Source organism: Phyllostomus hastatus, unplaced genomic scaffold (assembly GCF_019186645.2).
Source record: "Phyllostomus hastatus isolate PE091 unplaced genomic scaffold, TTU_PhHast_1.1 phas_contig_432, whole genome shotgun sequence".
NCBI lineage: Eukaryota > Metazoa > Chordata > Mammalia > Chiroptera > Phyllostomidae > Phyllostomus > Phyllostomus hastatus.
In genome coordinates this window covers 3,248,433-3,265,367 of record NW_025333880.1, presented here as the reverse complement: position 1 = coordinate 3,265,367, position 16,935 = coordinate 3,248,433, and the positions used below count along the sequence as shown (strand labels likewise).

The 16,935-nt window shown below is 36.6% G+C and overlaps 1 protein-coding gene across 2 annotated transcripts in view; it reads right to left on the bottom strand.

Moving 5' to 3' along the window:
• The window catches only part of OTOGL (otogelin like), a 127,119-nt gene that overhangs the window by 32,209 nt on the left and 77,975 nt on the right, over positions 1-16,935 (bottom strand). For both annotated transcript variants that reach the window (XM_045845005.1, XM_045845006.1), the window contains 10 exons: positions 14,499-14,666; positions 12,579-12,857; positions 10,638-10,755; positions 6,473-6,552; positions 6,090-6,158; positions 3,690-3,742; positions 1,196-1,373; positions 791-933; positions 523-546; positions 338-430 (listed from right to left, as the gene is read on the bottom strand). In XM_045845005.1, coding sequence (XP_045700961.1) covers positions 338-430; positions 523-546; positions 791-933; positions 1,196-1,373; positions 3,690-3,742; positions 6,090-6,158; positions 6,473-6,552; positions 10,638-10,755; positions 12,579-12,857; positions 14,499-14,666 — 1,205 coding nt within the window. The remainder of the gene's footprint in view (positions 1-337; positions 431-522; positions 547-790; positions 934-1,195; positions 1,374-3,689; positions 3,743-6,089; positions 6,159-6,472; positions 6,553-10,637; positions 10,756-12,578; positions 12,858-14,498; positions 14,667-16,935) is intronic.

Sequence of the window (16,935 nt, the reverse complement as noted above, 5' to 3'; positions counted from 1 at the left end):
CTCCAACCATATGGTCCCTTTTCTTCACATCATTGCCATTGTGTTTAATTTGAAATGCTAACATTAACTCTGACACTGAGAAGATTGGCCGCTCACCTTACCCAAGAAGCCTTTGGCATATTTAATGTGGTTGTGATGGTTAACGTCACCAGGGGAGAAATATGTGCAAGAGTTGGCACATTATGGAAGAAGAAATACAATATTAAGAAACACTTTGGACTGCCCATGAAAAGAATGATTAGACATAATAGCAATAAAACTTCACTGATATAATTAATTTTCTCTTTTTTCTTAATTTCATCTAACAAAATGTTATTTTTAATCTTTGTATTCTTACCTTTCTTACTGCCCGATGGACAATTATCTTATGTATAGATGTTGTCAAATTTAACTTGTTAAAACAAAGTCCAGAGATTCTTTCAGAGGAAGCCTTTATTTGAAAAAAAAATAAAACTTTGTAGAGTTAAAGATAATTTTAGCAATAAATAGAAGGAGTGTAGTAAACATTTTGCAAATACTCACTAATCTTTTTAATGAGTTTTCGTTCTGAAAAAAAAACAGAGAAAAAACACTTTTGAAATAAAAGTACCAGTTGACTTTTAAAAACATTATTTGGATTACTATCATATGCCTCTAAATATATTCACATGAAACATTTTTTGTTTTAAGTACCAGAAGATAAATCTCAGTGAGTTCTTGAGCACCTTCTTACTCTGAGAATACCTAATATAGCAGTGTTCTGCAGCTATAGATTTAGTAAGAAAGGACAAAAGAATGGACTATGACTTACCTGATTCATGGAACATTTTTCAATATGAGCAACTATAATTTCCTCAGGAATTCTTACTAAGATATAAGAAGCCATACTATACAATGCGGCATTGTTTCCATCAAATGTGATAATGCTCAGTTCTGACAACATGGAACACCGACCTAAAAAAAGTGTTGGAGAGTGGATTGAGTTTCTTAAATAATTATGTGTATTTGTAGTGATAATTACTCCTTTAGAAAATCTTTTAAATTAGTCTAATTATGTCTGACTAAAGCAAATCTGAAAGTTACATACTGGGAACCAAGATCATAAATCAAATGAAGAATGCTCAACAATAACTTCAGCTGGATGAGGTGATCGGTTAAAACACTAACAATCTGCCCCTGACTAAAAACTGACTGTGTTTCAGAAATGCAAACCTACAAGGACATTCCCACTCAGGACAGCAGATATCCGTGTTCACTTGGACAGGCCTTCCCCGGAAGCCACAGTCAGGCATTTCCAAGTCCTTCGGGCAACTAAGAGACCAGTTATACAACGTCCATTCCATATTGATGCATATATATTGGCTACAATTATAAACAGGATCAAATTGTTGAGGCTGGCAATAAAGAAAGAAGAAGAAGAAGAAAATTGGTGAGCTTTCCCCATTTTCAACTTATGTTTTCAATAAATTTAAAAAATGTTTTATTCATCTCCCTTAGACAACCCTCAGCTTACTTTCCATATCTGTGGGTCTGCTCCTGTTTTGCTTTGTTTCATTTATACACTTACATTTTTTAGATTCTACATATAAGTAAAGTCATATGATATTTGTCTTTTTCTGACTTATGTCACCGAGCATAATACCCTCCAGGTTCATCCATGTTGTCACACATGGCAAGATTAAATTCTTTTTTATTGCCGAGTGGTATTCCATTGTGTATATATACTTTTAAATTTGCCATTCACACTCTATAAAGTGTATATTTTCTAAATATAATAGCCATTGAAAGATAAACAATTAAAATTTTACAACTTTTTGTTGATATAAACTTTCTAAACTACTCAGTATGTAGTTATTGCAGATTTATCTCAATATTGATTAGATATCAGAATGGCCCATGTACTCACACGTCTGAGTAAACTGAAGCCTGGTCCTAATTTGTCTAAATTAGTGTTTTACAAGCAGACTTCTACAGAGGCAGTCAACCTGTTATACTATATTGTGTAAAGCTAGAATGGCTTATAATTTCTGTTAATGTCAATGTAAAACAATAATAACAATATTATCCCAATATTTCATTAAAAATTCATGGGTGAGATCAGTTTAGCTCTTAGATAGAATTATTATAAATTAATTTTTATTCATAGATCATAGACTTCTTGATAGACAAATAAGAATTAAATAAGTGGTAGTTTTTTAAAGTTCATAAATTACATTCTATTTAAATTATGGTAATAATTATAGTAATGATAACAATTTGTACTACTTATTATGTTCCCCATTGTTCAAATTAACCCATTTCATTCGCCCAACAACCCTCTGAAGTAGACTCTGTTTACTGGTCCATATATCCACAGATCTTTGATACCTAGAAGGAATTTCCGTCTCTCCGTGGCAAAGCTGAACTCTTGGTTATACACACCCAGCCCTTAATTCCCCACCATTGTGCCATCATTATTAGTGTCAACTTTATCCTTCAGGTACTAAAGGGAAAAAATCTTAGAATCCTTGATGCCTCTCTTCCACTCACACCTTACATCTAATCCTTCAGCAAATTCTGTGGCCTTTTTTAAAAAAATATACCCAGGATCCAGGCATTTCTCACCCTCTCCACTGCTATCACCTGGCCCAGGCCACCATGATCTTTTGCCTAAATTCCTACAATAGCCTTCTAACTTGTTCTATTTTCTCCTTGCCTCCTGCTCTCAACACAGCAGCTAAAATAATCCTGAAACAAGTTATCTCATGTAATTCCTCTGCTCAAAAATATCCCATGCCATATCCCGTCATTTAGGAAAAAGAGCCACGATCTTTACAATCATCTATGAGACCTCACATAGTCTAATTTACTTGCTACTATTTTATACCTTCCTTTCTTAATGGCCTTCTTGTAATTCTTGTAATAGTTCAGGTACATTCTCACCTCAGGGCCTTTGCACTTGCTGGTCCCTCTCCCTGGAACACTGTAGTTCAGGTGGTATGGCTCACTCTACCAACTTCTTCACATCTTTTATTCCAAACTCACCTTATCAGTGAGGACTTTTTACCATCTCACCAAAAATAGTTTTATTTTCCTTTTATATGATCAGTAACTTATTTTTCTTATTGGTTGTCTCAGAACCTCCAACAGGATATGAACTCCATAAACATAGGAATTTTTGCCTGCTTTTATATTGTTTTATTCATGGCACCTTAATAGTGCCTGGCCAGAAATAATGCTAATAAAAATTGGTTGAATAAATACTTAGTTTACCAGAACAAGTGGCATACTTGAAGTAAGGATGCAAGTGCTCAAGTCTCAGTCCAGGCAGTTGCACACTCTGGGGTCCAATGACCTTCCTTTCTTTGCTTACCATTGGATCTTTTTCATCTTGCACAGTGCCTGGCACATAGTAGCTATGTAATAAATATTTTTGAATGCCTGATTTACAGAGAAGCCCAAACTAGATGACTCTTTAATAAAGAATCACACTTAAGGCCCCATTTGAATTTAATTTTCTATATTGTGACCAGAACCTAATTAATATGAAAAATATGAATCAGTTTAAAAATACAATTGCTGAAGTGTAATTCACATTTCTTATTATGTTTTAGCAAAGAAAGACTAGTGATCACACTGAAAAGTTTAATAGCGTTTAGAAAGTGATGCAGACACTTGAACAGATGCTATGGGGAAAGGATGCAACAGCAGAAAAGATTACCCCGTCATACCTCACATTCCAAACCCGGCGTGGGCGTTTCTGATGGGGTTGTTATTTCTGGACCTGTTGGAAATGAAGACGGCCTCTCCATTAGGGGAACAGTGTCCATTATGTATGGGATTCAGATGTGAGAGAAACTGTGCTAAGATATTTTTATAAAGATTATTTCACTTGTTTCTCACAAGAAACCTATGAAGTTGATAGCAATACTCTTGTCATATTACAGAGAGGGAAACTAAGGTGCAGAGAGATAGTGTGGTAAGTGCTTGAGACAGAATGCGAACTCAGAAATTTTGATTCCAGACCCATGGCTTTTAACCACCATATATATAAAATACCACCTCTCTCACAGAGTTCTGATAAGGATTAAATGTATGCAAATCACTTAGTCCAATGCCTGGCACATAATAAATACTCAATAAATGGTAGCTAATTAGAATAGTAGTGATGGTAGTAGTGAGACTATTATTTTGAAGATGTCACAGGACTCATCAAAATTCTTCAATGATTTGCCATTGTCTTCAGAAAAAAAATATGTAAGTGTCTTACCATGGATCCTTTATGACCTGACCCATAATCTCTTCCATCCCATCTCTTGGCATAATTTCCCTCACACTATATGCTCAAGATACACTGACCTGCTTGAAGTCTGTAAACAATAATATAAACTGAACCACTTTTTAAAAATCCCTACTTGAGAATATTTTTTATTGATTTTAGAGAGAGAGGAAAGGTAGAGAGAGCGGGGGAGAGAGAGAGAGAGAAATTGATCAGTTGCCTTCCATATGCCCCTGACCAGGGATCAAACCCTCAACCTAGGTATGTGCCCTGACTGGGAATCTAACCTGTAACCTTTGGTGTACAGGATGGCACTCTCAACAAACTCAGCCACCTGGGCAGGGCTAAACAGAGCTTCTTTTTAAAAAATTATTTTACTATTGTTCAAGCAGAGCTGTCTGCATTTTCTCCCTACCACAGCCATCCCAACCTCCCTCCCCTGATTCCACCCGCCATGGTTTTGTCCATGTGTCCTTTATAGTTGTTCCTGAAAACCCTTTCCCCCATTATCCCCTCCCACCTCCAGAAGGGGAAAATTGTTCCTTCCAGAGGACTGTCAGATTGTTCTTAATTTCATGTCTCTAAACAGAGCTTCTTTAAAGTGGGGCTGGAGCTACCATGCCAGAGGAACTGCCTGGCATGTCTGACATCTCAAATTTTTGGATTGTAACAACTGGGCAAAATAACCCTGGGCTGACCCTAGGACAACACTGTGTACCCAAAAACTCTTTGCAAAGATAACAAGAAAGCAGTTATGACTACTGGGTTGATAACTCCTGGACTGAAAATTAAAAACATAGTTTGGAATTGATATCACTATGTTATTTACCTACACCAATAGAAATGCCTTCCTTCTATTGATGTGATTGTTCCCCTTCCCTTTCTCATAAATACCTCCTGCCTTTGCCTCCTAATCGGAACACTAGCTAGGCCTCTGTCTGAATCAATGTGTCTGGAATAGCTATTCTTATTGATTTCAATAAATGCTTGTTCCCTCTCACTTTGAAAGGCCTATTGCTGGGTTAGCAAGTCCCTCTGTGTGACATGATTTCTCTCTGTTCCAAGTTTTTGCACATGCTTCCACTTCTAGCTGGAACACACTTCCTCCTTGTACTAGTCTGTCCAACTCCTACTTTCTGTTACCCTTCTGAGAACATTAGTCCAAAATAAGTGCAAGACCCCTCCTGCCTACTGCTGCTTACCCCTATTACAATGTCACGATAGCCTATGGACTAACAGCTGTGTTAGGGTGGAAGCTGTGCCTCTATTACCTTTCTCCTTTCCTCCTGCCATGCCAGGATACTGTCTGGCAGAGTTGATGCTCAGTTAAAGCTAGCCAAATGAATTATAGATACCTGAGCTTTCCTAAATTATAATCCCAGGTGAAATTATACATTGAGTGTGTCAAGCCTCACTGTGAGTGGATTTATTCAATGCTTTTCTGAGGCAAGTTGCACAGTGAGGGAGGGAAGCCAGGGTGTGAGCCCAGGAGGCCTGCCGCAGGGACTGGGACAGAGCACAGGCACAGGAGTGGAAACCGTTAAAGGATGACATCGTTTGCATTGATACCTCTTTAGAATCAACTTAATCACTGTGAAAATTTAAGCAAGATTTAGTAAAACCTAAGTTAAAAAGTGAGGAAATTCTTTGTTATCTAAACTCACTGAAGGGCAGAGGAAGTGGACCAAATGCAGAAGCTATGTAGAAATTGTGGCATCCTGACCCAGTGAACAACTACTGAACAAATGTGACAGCTAGGTTGTCCAGTCAATGGGGCAGTACTGATACCAGCAGCTGGCACAATATAAGTGTGCCAAGACTTCAATTTTAGTGTCTAAAATTGTAACAATACCTGTATATGTGGGTTGAGACGGCTTACCTGGGGTCACAAACGCAGGTTCTGTGGAAATCAGAGGAGCACCTACAAAGAAAACAAAGACACTCTATCTTAATCGATTTTGTTTAAAGCAATGCCCACATAGTACATATAGGGATCTTTAGCTTCAAGGAAAATGTTGGGGGAGAGAGAACACAGAAGAATGTTAGAGGGAAGATCTACATGCTTGGAAATCACTAGAAACAAAAGACAATGGAAGGGCTATTGAAGAAGAAACTTATGACAGTGTATTGTCCCTCTAAAACTTCTGTTCGCCACCACTTGCCATCATACAGAAAAACAACATTCCAGTGTTTTATATATTTTTCCAGAATGAATTAAGTAAGGTTCACACTTACAGTCTCCTGGATAAACACATTTGAGGGTGACCTCATCAAGGATCATAGTTTTGGGGCAGTAGGGCAAGCATCCTTCAACCCTTTACATGAAAAAAAATCAAAATGAAAAAGTTTAAAATATAATAAGTATTTAATATATACAGTCAAGATACCTTTTCCCTAAAATTCTTCCATTCTCTTTGTCAAGCACTAAGGAATGCTCTATTTGCTACCACCCCATCATACCTCATGTTATAAAACCACAAGTTATAGATCATAAACCAGTATCTTTCATGATTAAAGCAGAATTTGAACATAGAACAGTCAAAACATACACTTATGTTTGGAACACATTAAGGCCATGTGCTATGAGTCAGTAGAAACACAGAAGAATCATTTATTGTGACTTTACACGCACTGTACTTTCCATTCCTGTACTGCCCTTTCATCCAAGTAGATAACTGCACTCTTTGCATATCCCTGCCTTAAGGATGTGCTGAACAAAAACCTCATCTCATTGGATTGACTCACCTATTATTAAGCTCTAAACTGATTGAAAAGATATTAATCTCTGGGTAGAAGGGATAGTGGTAGAAGGGACATGGTTGTACTTCTTTGAAAATGAAAGATGGGGGGTGGGTGGGGCAGAGGCTATAGTTCTCAAGAGCGTCAGGGCATGTGCCCAAATTTGCAGCTGGGTGGCCTGGGAGGAGATGGTTGCAAATGAGCCTAAGGAGACAGATTTCAAGCTCTAGGTTGACTGGTCTTTCTAAGTCTCCCTGGTTTGTGCATGGCATAGAAGCAAAGTAAATGTCCCAAACTTCAAGAAGTCATGGGTTTGGGCCAGAAACAGTAGGGGCCATCCGGAACGCTTTTTTCTAAGGAAATGAAGCCAGTGAGTGAGATTACATATTTTTTCTTATCCTTTTGGTGCTCAGAATCCAATTCATTTGAAATCAAGTGAAATAAATATAATCCTTTGTATACAACCAATTATTAGATTCATCCATACTAGAGAGAACTAATGCAAATGTTGTTATTAAAAAATCTTGCTTATCTGCCTCTCAAATACATTGGCAGATTTTAATAACATTTTTAATATTTAAAAGTGTTTCCAGTTGTGTCATCTGTAGAGCGGAGAATTTCCACTTGTCTCATCTGTAAAGCAAACCAAAAATAGTCAAGGCCTCTTTCCAATTCAGCATGGAAACAAACTAGCTTGAGACTTAGGGTGAGTGCTGCCCCCAGAGGGCGCTAGTTCATGGGTGGAGATCCAGACAACACTCAAAACCGAGAACTGCTCATTCCTCTTTAACATGAGATACATCTAGCCATCTCTCAGATACTTCTTTTGCAAATGACTTCTTAAAATGTAAATAGTTTAACTTATATGACCAATTGTTTACTTCATAAAATGTACTTGAATAATACAATTTTAGTCAATGATTTTTCCACTCCACTCTAACTCTGTCAAGCAAAAAAGAAAAAATAAAGTTACTGGAATGCTAAAAAGACTAGGGCCAATTGGTTCTCATTAAATTAAATAAACATCATTTTTATGCAACTCAATTATTCTGCAATTGTTTTATGAAAGTTAAAACCACAGCTATCTTCTTAAAATATTTTTCCCAAAACCAGTAACTTGTTCTTTTAAAATGTCCTCATAGCAATTTCCTGATTATTTTGTCATACAACTGGCAATCTACTCAACTCCTCACTGAAAGACTATCTCAGATGCAGAATGGTTCTTTTAATGGTTACATTATATAACAGGAATATCTGTGTTTACATATGGGCTCAATGGTATGCTAGTTGGCATCTTTTCTCATAAAAATTATTTCCCCTAAATATTTGTATTTTTAACACAAGATATGAGCCAGAAACTGTAATCATCAGAAACAAGGGTGGTGATCCTGTTGGTGACTTGGAGGAGGATGCAGGGTCCTGGTGAAGCCCCAGCTCAATACTTGTGCCTCCCCTCAGGGTGGAAAGTTACAGGGAGGAGCAATAACTTAGCTCCTCGGCCTAGGGAAGGGAGAGAAGCAGAGACAGAGAAGAAGGCAGAGTTGAGCAACTCAGCAGAAATGCGGGTTCCTTCTGAGCCTCTGCTCTGCATCCCAACCACACCAAAAGAGAAACTGGGATAGCAACAGACCAGACAATTGAATAAGCATTGAGAGTCAGGTTCAAACACTTCAGAGACTAGTTACATGGCATGAGAGTAACAACATAGGCAAATGCCACTTGTTCCATTTCCTCCCCAGTGCCAGGCTGGCCCTGTCCTGTTTCCTCCCTCCCTCCCCTCTTCCCTTCCTCTAGTGCACTCCTCACTATGCAGCCCCTGTTGTTCTCAAAGTCCTAATGGCCGCAAGGAAATAGGTTTGTGAATAGGAGGGGTCCCAGTGAATGAATTCATCTCCTTTTCAGATAAACTTGGTTGTTTTTTAAGAAAATAAGCAAAACATATTATTTCCTTGGCATGAGGAAGGGGGCTCCCATAACACTTGAAGCCCAACAGGTTGTAGTGGTGTAAATCCTGGCTCCAGGGCCTATAAACTGTGTGGCCTAAGACAAATGGTTTAACTTCTTTGTGTCTCAGTTGACTTTCTCTTCTGAAGATGGGAATAATGAGATTACCTATTTGCAGCATTCAGCACAGTGCCTGCCATGCTGTCAGTATTTAAATGTGCTAGTTGTTGTTACTCTCTAGCCTTCTTTCATGATTTGTTGTTGTTTCTGCCTCCTTCCAAAGGACTCTGACCTCCTTGAAAGAGGGGTTATGTCTCATTCACTGATATGCCCAGGAAGTTTTCTAGTACCCATGTTTGTCAATAAAAGAAGCTCAGTAATGCCTAATGTAAAATGATTGTTTTAAAATACTGCCTCCTATTGTTGTTCCATTTCTCTGTTCTCCTTTACAGAGAAACTCCTTAGAAACTAACAAACCAAAAATGACCTTTTGCACTTTGTCTCCATTTTGCTTCTTCCTGTTCTCCAGATTGCCAAATCCAATGAACAATATTCAGTCTCAGGTTTAAAATCCTCAAACCAAATTCCTGACTTTTCCTCCAAGCTGTTCTTCCTCACATTGCCTTACCTCTGTAAATGGTAATTCAACCCTTACATTAAACTGAATCATTTGAATTTGCTGGTACGTGACCGGTTTTGATTACAAAAATGGCAATTTCATATTGTTCTTCCAAAATATTGCTGAGACCAAAACCTGAGTCCTTAATTCCTCTTTCTTTCATAATTGATATTAAATCCATGAGCATACTCTATGACTTTAAATTCAAAATATACCCAGAATCTGTTCATTTCTCATAACCTCGAGGACTACCAACCTAATCACCTCCCCTTTATGTCTGGTTTGTATTACTGACCACTTCTGCTCTTATCTTTCCCATCCCCCAATAGGTCATCCTCACTACAACAACCAAAGTGAACTTTCTAAAAACAAATCAGATCCAGTCACTTCTGTGCCCAAAATACACCAGGGTGTTACTCAGAAAACAAAGACAAAGGCCTCACGATCAGGCTCTAAGGCCCTACATTATTTGTTCACCACTATGCTTCTCTCATCTCATTTCCCATCTTTCTCACTTTTATTCACTTTGCTCCAAAAAGCTGGGCTCCTGTATTAATTTTCAAACACCTTCCTACCGCAGGACCTTTGTACTGTTCTCAGTTGAAAGGCTCTTTCCCCAGATAAGCACGGGGCCAGTACCTTGACTTCCCTCAGATCTCTGAGAAGATACCACCCTGTGAGCAGGTTCTTCCCTGACCACGTGTGGCAGACACACACGCATGCCTCATGCTCCCTTTCTCCCTTACCTCCCTTTATTTTTTTTCTTAACACATGTTGCCATCTGACAATATATTGCACTGTACATTTACATTTTCATTTGTTTATTCTCTGTCTTGCCCTGACAAAGTTTAAACTGCATCAGAGCAGAACTTCATCTATTTTGTTCACTAATGTAACCACAGCAGGTAGAAGAACTCCTGGCACATAAGTAACCATTAATAACTATTGACTGAATAAAACAAAACAAATTTGTGAATGAGTATATAGTATGCACAAATTATTCTTGAGAATGCATTTTTTCCAAATCTAAAAAATTTCATTGACAGAAGAATTTGCTAATGCTAGAATTTGCTCATTTAATGGTTCTCCGTGACTTACGGTGGAAGGAATTTGCATGTGAGTGCTTCAGGGTCGCTACACGTTCTGAAACATGGTGTGGCACAGGGCTCATACTTCCACTCACACATCCTCCTGTACGGCACAGCTGCCTGGATTTCTAGTGGGAAAAAGTAAAGTTTAGATTGTGTGTATTTTTTTACATACAGCTTGAAAAATAATGATTTATCATAGTAATTGCTTGGTGATTAATGCATTTCATATGCTCAGATTGAATATCTAAATTTTGGTATGTCTTCCAAATATTTTAAAAAGCAAGGTTGGAAGAGGCCAAGGAAATTTTTAGTATTCTTCCTTTCTTTATATGTAGTGGGTTCTCATTGATCTACATATTATAATAATACTAAATACTTGTTTGGGATTTTATTTTTTGCAAAGGAAATTTTCTATGATCATATTTTAATCCTTATAACAGCCCTGTTGAGTGGGTATTATTTCCATTTTATAAATGAAGAAGTTGAGGTGCAGAGGAGCCAAGTGACTTGCCAAGTTCAAACAATTTGAAAAATGGCAAGTTCAAAGACATGTTGCCTGACATCAGACCTACAGAGAATGTTCATGTTTGTTTTTCTCACAGGACTTACCACACTTCCTTGAACATACTAAGTATTATCTGACCACAAAATAAATGGGTATTTAATAATACATGCTTACAGTTATAAAACCTCCCTTGACTGAAGATTTTTCTCCTGTATATTCTGCTAATATTCTCCCTTTCCCACATCATAGACCAATCCTCTGCAGCAGTCTAAAATTATCTCTGGAAAGCTCCATAAGAGAAAAATTTCAGGAAACAGACTACGCTTCTTGAACTCTGGATACAGAATTCAATTCCAAGGTATAGGAAAGAAAATAATACTTTTTGGAAGATGCCTATGTACATAAAAAATAGAGTGACCATTAGACCTGGGTTACTGGGATCGTAGGTTCTAAGAGAGGATTGGTACTAATATTATGGTGGACCTCTAGAGTTTCTTAGGTGCAAAAAGCCCACAAAGATCAGTTTCTGAGAGTTTGATGATACTATTGGCTATAGTTGTCCACACAGCTCAGGAGGAGCTGGGTCTAGTTCCAGTGGAGCAGATTTCTAGAATGGAGGGGAAATATAGGTTTGTAAAGTTCACCTATTAAGTAAATTCAAGTAAAAATATCACATCCACTCTACTGAATGTTGTATAGGCATGTCAGCGGCTCTCTTCCTCATGAGCACAGAAACCTTTTCAAAATTAAACCTCAATTTGAATGATCTAAAATCCAAGACAATCAAGCTTACAGAAATTTATCCACAACAGAAAAAGCAAATGATTAGCTTTCTTAGTCTGATTGAGAAGAGTAGGTTAGACTTAAACAATTCATATGAGATCCAAGGCAGATATCAAGTTCCTTGGCCTTGAAAATAAAGCATGAGTTTTAAACATTGGATGAGGCAATGAGGTTTTTCTCTCTGAAACCCAGAAGATTCAATAGCTAGAGGACTAGAAGGCTCTTTAGAAATAAGATCAGGTTCCTGTTGAACCAGGGAAACTTCCAGAGGTCAGTGGAACCAGACATCCTCGTATTCAGAGGACAGAGATAAACACGTTGTCTTTATCATCAAGATTCAGGTTATTGAGAAGCTGTCTTCTAGGAAACAAAAAGTAGATACAAACACCAGATACCCATGAGACATGGGTGAGCTCTATTTCCAAAGCCCAGAAAGTACTGAAAGTAATAATTGGGTCAATAATTGAAAATAACATTATTCGAGGCTATTCTAAGCAATTTATAGTATAAGCAATTAACTTATACTATACAATAACCCTGTAATGTAGGTATTATTATTTCTATTTATACTCCATTAAAATTTAAAAATTAAAACCTGATAAATATTCTGCAGCTATGTAAATTATTTGTTTATTTTTTTTAAGATCTCAGGAAACTTACCTTCTATGCTGAAGCTACTTGAATGCTTAAAATCTTCAGAATCATCATATTTTGAAGCTTTGACACTAAAGTCTGAGAGTGTGATGAAAAAGCCTTTCTTGCTGTATAACTCAAATGCACTATAACCAGGAATCCAGAGGCCCGGATGGTGGAAAAATGTGGCTCTCCGATGAAAGAAAGAATTCCCCTGCCACAGTTTCAGACTAAGAGTGTCATCATTATGGACATAAAGAAAGTAGTTTGGCCTTTCGGCAGATTCCAAGGAAACAAGCGCCAGTGCTGTAAAACACAGAGCAGTGAGTGGTCAGCTGCCTGGGTTCTCTGGAGAAAGCAGGCAATTGACAACGGCATTATGAAATGTATTTATAAAGCTGACAAAAATAAAACTGCAAAATTGCCATACATAATTAATGCTGATCTAAAATATTTCAGAAATGATTTGTAAGATTTCTGTTAAGAAGGAGTATTTTAATGCATTGAATAACAGCGGCTACTTTAATCAGTCTTTGATGAGTTTTATTTTTAAATAATTTATCATGTTTTGGGGGGCATATATCAACTTGGAGCCCGGATTGTACATAATCATTCAAATAGTTGAATGATTGATCGGACACCTACTAGTACTGCTAAGCTTTAACATTATTGAATGCATTATATCTATAAATGTTTAAATTGAATGCTAGAAAAGAATAAGATAATAAAGAAGCAAATAGATTTAAGCATGCCATTGCATTTCAGTTTCACTGAGTTCTTTATAAGCAAATGTTCTTGAAATATCATCCTTTTTCATTAAATACTTTAAAAGTTTTCCTTATAGTTGCAAAACTCATGCTATAAATGTTTTTTTTTTTAATTAAGATTTTAGGCTTAATTTCTTAGACAATTTCCTTAGTAATTTACTGAATGGGAGAAGATGTTTTCAAATTATATTTTTGGTAAGAGATCTTAATTTAAATCTACTAGGAATTTTCTATTAAGAACATCAGTTCTTACAACTCACACAATGAAAAGCTTCTCTTAGCCAATATATTTTTTACAAAGGCATTTGTTGTGTCCTAAAATTTGTAAGTCCCATTTTTGAGCACTGGAAGATACAAATAAGAATAAAAGAAATCTGTATAAGAGAAAAATATATAGCTAACATATGAATTAGAACTTCAAAATGTGGTAGTGCTTTCATAGATTGAAAAGACTAAGAAGCTCTTTTTACCAAACACAGCAATTTATTCTAACTGGAGAATCGGGAGATTTCTCAGAATACGTGAAATTTAAGTTGAATGTATTCCTTCAGTAAATATTTCTTGAGCTTATACAACATGCCATGCATGGTTCTAAGCAGGGCTAGTACAGTAACAATGTGGCTTGAGCCTCACAGATCAGGAGAGGATAGAAATCACCAGACAGGACAGGTGCCAAGTGGATACGGTCGGTGAAGATCAGTAACTGCGGGGCTGGCCGCTGAGTCACACAGGGCCGTGTGAGGATGACAAGTTGGTTCAATGACCCTCTGGCCCCTGATTTATGCTCTGAATAGTTAACAACTTTGATATCAAATCAGAATTTTTTCTTTTACTTTAGCATTAAAATCCTTCAAATTTGGGTTATTAGTGGACTGGTTTTTGAAAAGTTCAAATTAAGTTCTATGGTGAATACTACAAAAAATTTAAGCTGTGCTTTACTTAGGACCAAAAACTTAATCAAACAATTGTGATTCTAACACATATATGCCAATAAATTTTTTAAATGATTATATATATAAAAGAGATAGATGGTTCATGTACCAGCATCTTAAATCCTCTGGGGCACCTAGAAAAATGCCATAAACATAATAAATCCCAAATTAATATTTAGTGAATGAATAAATTTTAAAAATGTAAATAGAAAACTAAAATCTTATTTTCAGTTGGAAATTGTACTTACACGATGCCTTCTCTTTGACAAGGCCTGGAGTGATCATAAAACTAAACAATAAATCACCATAAGTACCACTTCTTGGCAAAGAGAAAATGTTTCTACTGGTTATATTGGCCCCCAGAACAAGGCCACTCTGCCCATAACTTGCCAGCATATATGGACCTTCTCCAAGCCCTATTTAAATACAAATAAGAGAATTATAAATTGGTGTAGAATTTTTGCATCTCAAATTGTCATCTCAATGGGATAATTTTAATAACAAAAGATACTCCAAAAATTACTGAGCATTTAAAGATTTGTCACTAATAAAATTACTGAACTCTTTTTCAAAACATATAATTATTTGGAATATATACATACATATTTAAGTTATGTAATTTAGAGTATACATGCACACGAATGTGTATATGTATACGTGTATGTACAGCAATTCTGAATACAAGGTCGGCTTAGGCTTTCTGGATCTCAAATTTCCCCACGTACATAAAGAAGTTTTTCTAGTTAACCTTCCACTCTAATATTCCAAGAGTCTAATCTACTCTTAGGAAACATAAGTTTAGTTATCTATCAATGACCAGGTATTCTGATAGTCTTCTAAAAATAGTCTCTCCCCAGGAAGTTACATAGCATGAAAACAGAATTCACAGACATGATATTCAATAATTTACTGTTCAGGGGATTACTGAATTTCACCAGTGAGGCATGTCTATAAAAAAGGAAAATAAGATGAAGCTCAGCAGAGAAATTAAATAACTTTTCATTTAATACTATCATTTTCTATACACTTAAATGGCTCCATATAAAATAGAAAATATTTACTATCGTTAGTATAAAACCAAACCCAAAAATCAATCAGAATAATTTTTCCACATACTTAATCTTACAAACAGAGGTATATCTATTTAAATAAATTCACTAAGACTTTAAAAATATATGTTAGGTCTTATGATAGTAAGATCAATTTACCTTCAATCCAATCTCTGTGTCATCTAGTGCTCTTAATATAACTGAGGTACCATAATACTCATCTATTCTAAATCATCCAATTAAGTTAAATATTATCAGCAGTATACTTTTTACAGATATGTCTGTTTTATGTTGTTACATAAAATGTGAATATATATGTAGTAGATGGTATCAAAAAAGATTAATCTGGTTAATCTCAGTGAGTTTCACTTTCCTTCTTTTCTCTAATTTTTATCTCAAGGACAATTTTCCTTTCCCAGCCCACTCTTAAGATGGAGGGAAGAGGTGCCGTCTCCCTCTCTCTCCCTCTCTCTCTATGTCTCCCTCTCTCCCTCCCCTTTCACCATCTACTTCCCCAAGCACGTTTTCTCTGCTTTTCTAAGTTCCAAGGGCTCTTCTTTTGCTTCTGTGACTTATCTCCTGAGCCCACACAGCCCAGCTGACTCACCTGTTCTACCTTTATAACTTTCTAAATAAACTTTCTCTTATAATTTGAAAAAAAAAGATGGAGAAAAGAAAGATTCAAAGAAATCCAAGAACTAGGTTTTATGCCTCTCAGAACAATAATCAGGCCTGAGAGAAGGAAAGAAGATCATTGGATTAGCTCATTCAAGGTCCAACATTTTTCAAGTAGAAAAGAGAACAAGAACCAAAATTTTAATCATTAAAACCAGAAGGAGAGAGGTAGGGATTCATAGAGTAAGTTATCTTCAAGTGTTGTCTCCTCTGCTGAATCATCAGCTGGAGTGTCTTACCTCTGAACAGCTGAGGATGCTTATAAAGAAAAGAGCTTTCTTAGGGATTTGAACACCTGAGTAGAGATGGAGACTTGAAAGAACTCTACCCCCACGCCAAAATGAAACTGAGCAGTGGAGAATTTCTCTATGAGCCTTGCTGCAGTGGAGAGAGTCATATACACCCCACTGCTGTTAAAATGTACTGTGTTTCCCTATGAGGTCAAATCTACAACAATCAAAGAAAACTGTATCATTAGTCTACACCACCTCACCTACTGTCTTGTTTTCTAGGACAGATGAGAGCAACATTAACTTCCAATGTACAATATCATTCAATTTATAAATATGTCAAGTAGTATAAATACAGAAGCAGCAAAAGGAGGTTAATAATTATAATAATAAATACAATAATTAAAAATAAATAATAATGCAAGCACTGGTTGGTGTGGCTCAGTTGGTTGAGCACCATCCCACAAACCGGAAGGTCAAGGGTTCAATTCATGATTAGACCACATGCCTATGTTGCCGGTTTCGTCTCCAGCTGGGGTGCATATGAAAGGCAACCAACTAATGTTTCTCACATCAATGTTTCCCCCACTCTTTTTCTCCCTCCGTTCCCCTGTCTCTAAAATATATAAGCATGTCCTCAGGTGAGGATAAGTAAATAAATAATAATACAAGAATAAACCATGTTTCAAGTACTCACAACTATACACCTATTTTTGCCCACCCTTATATAT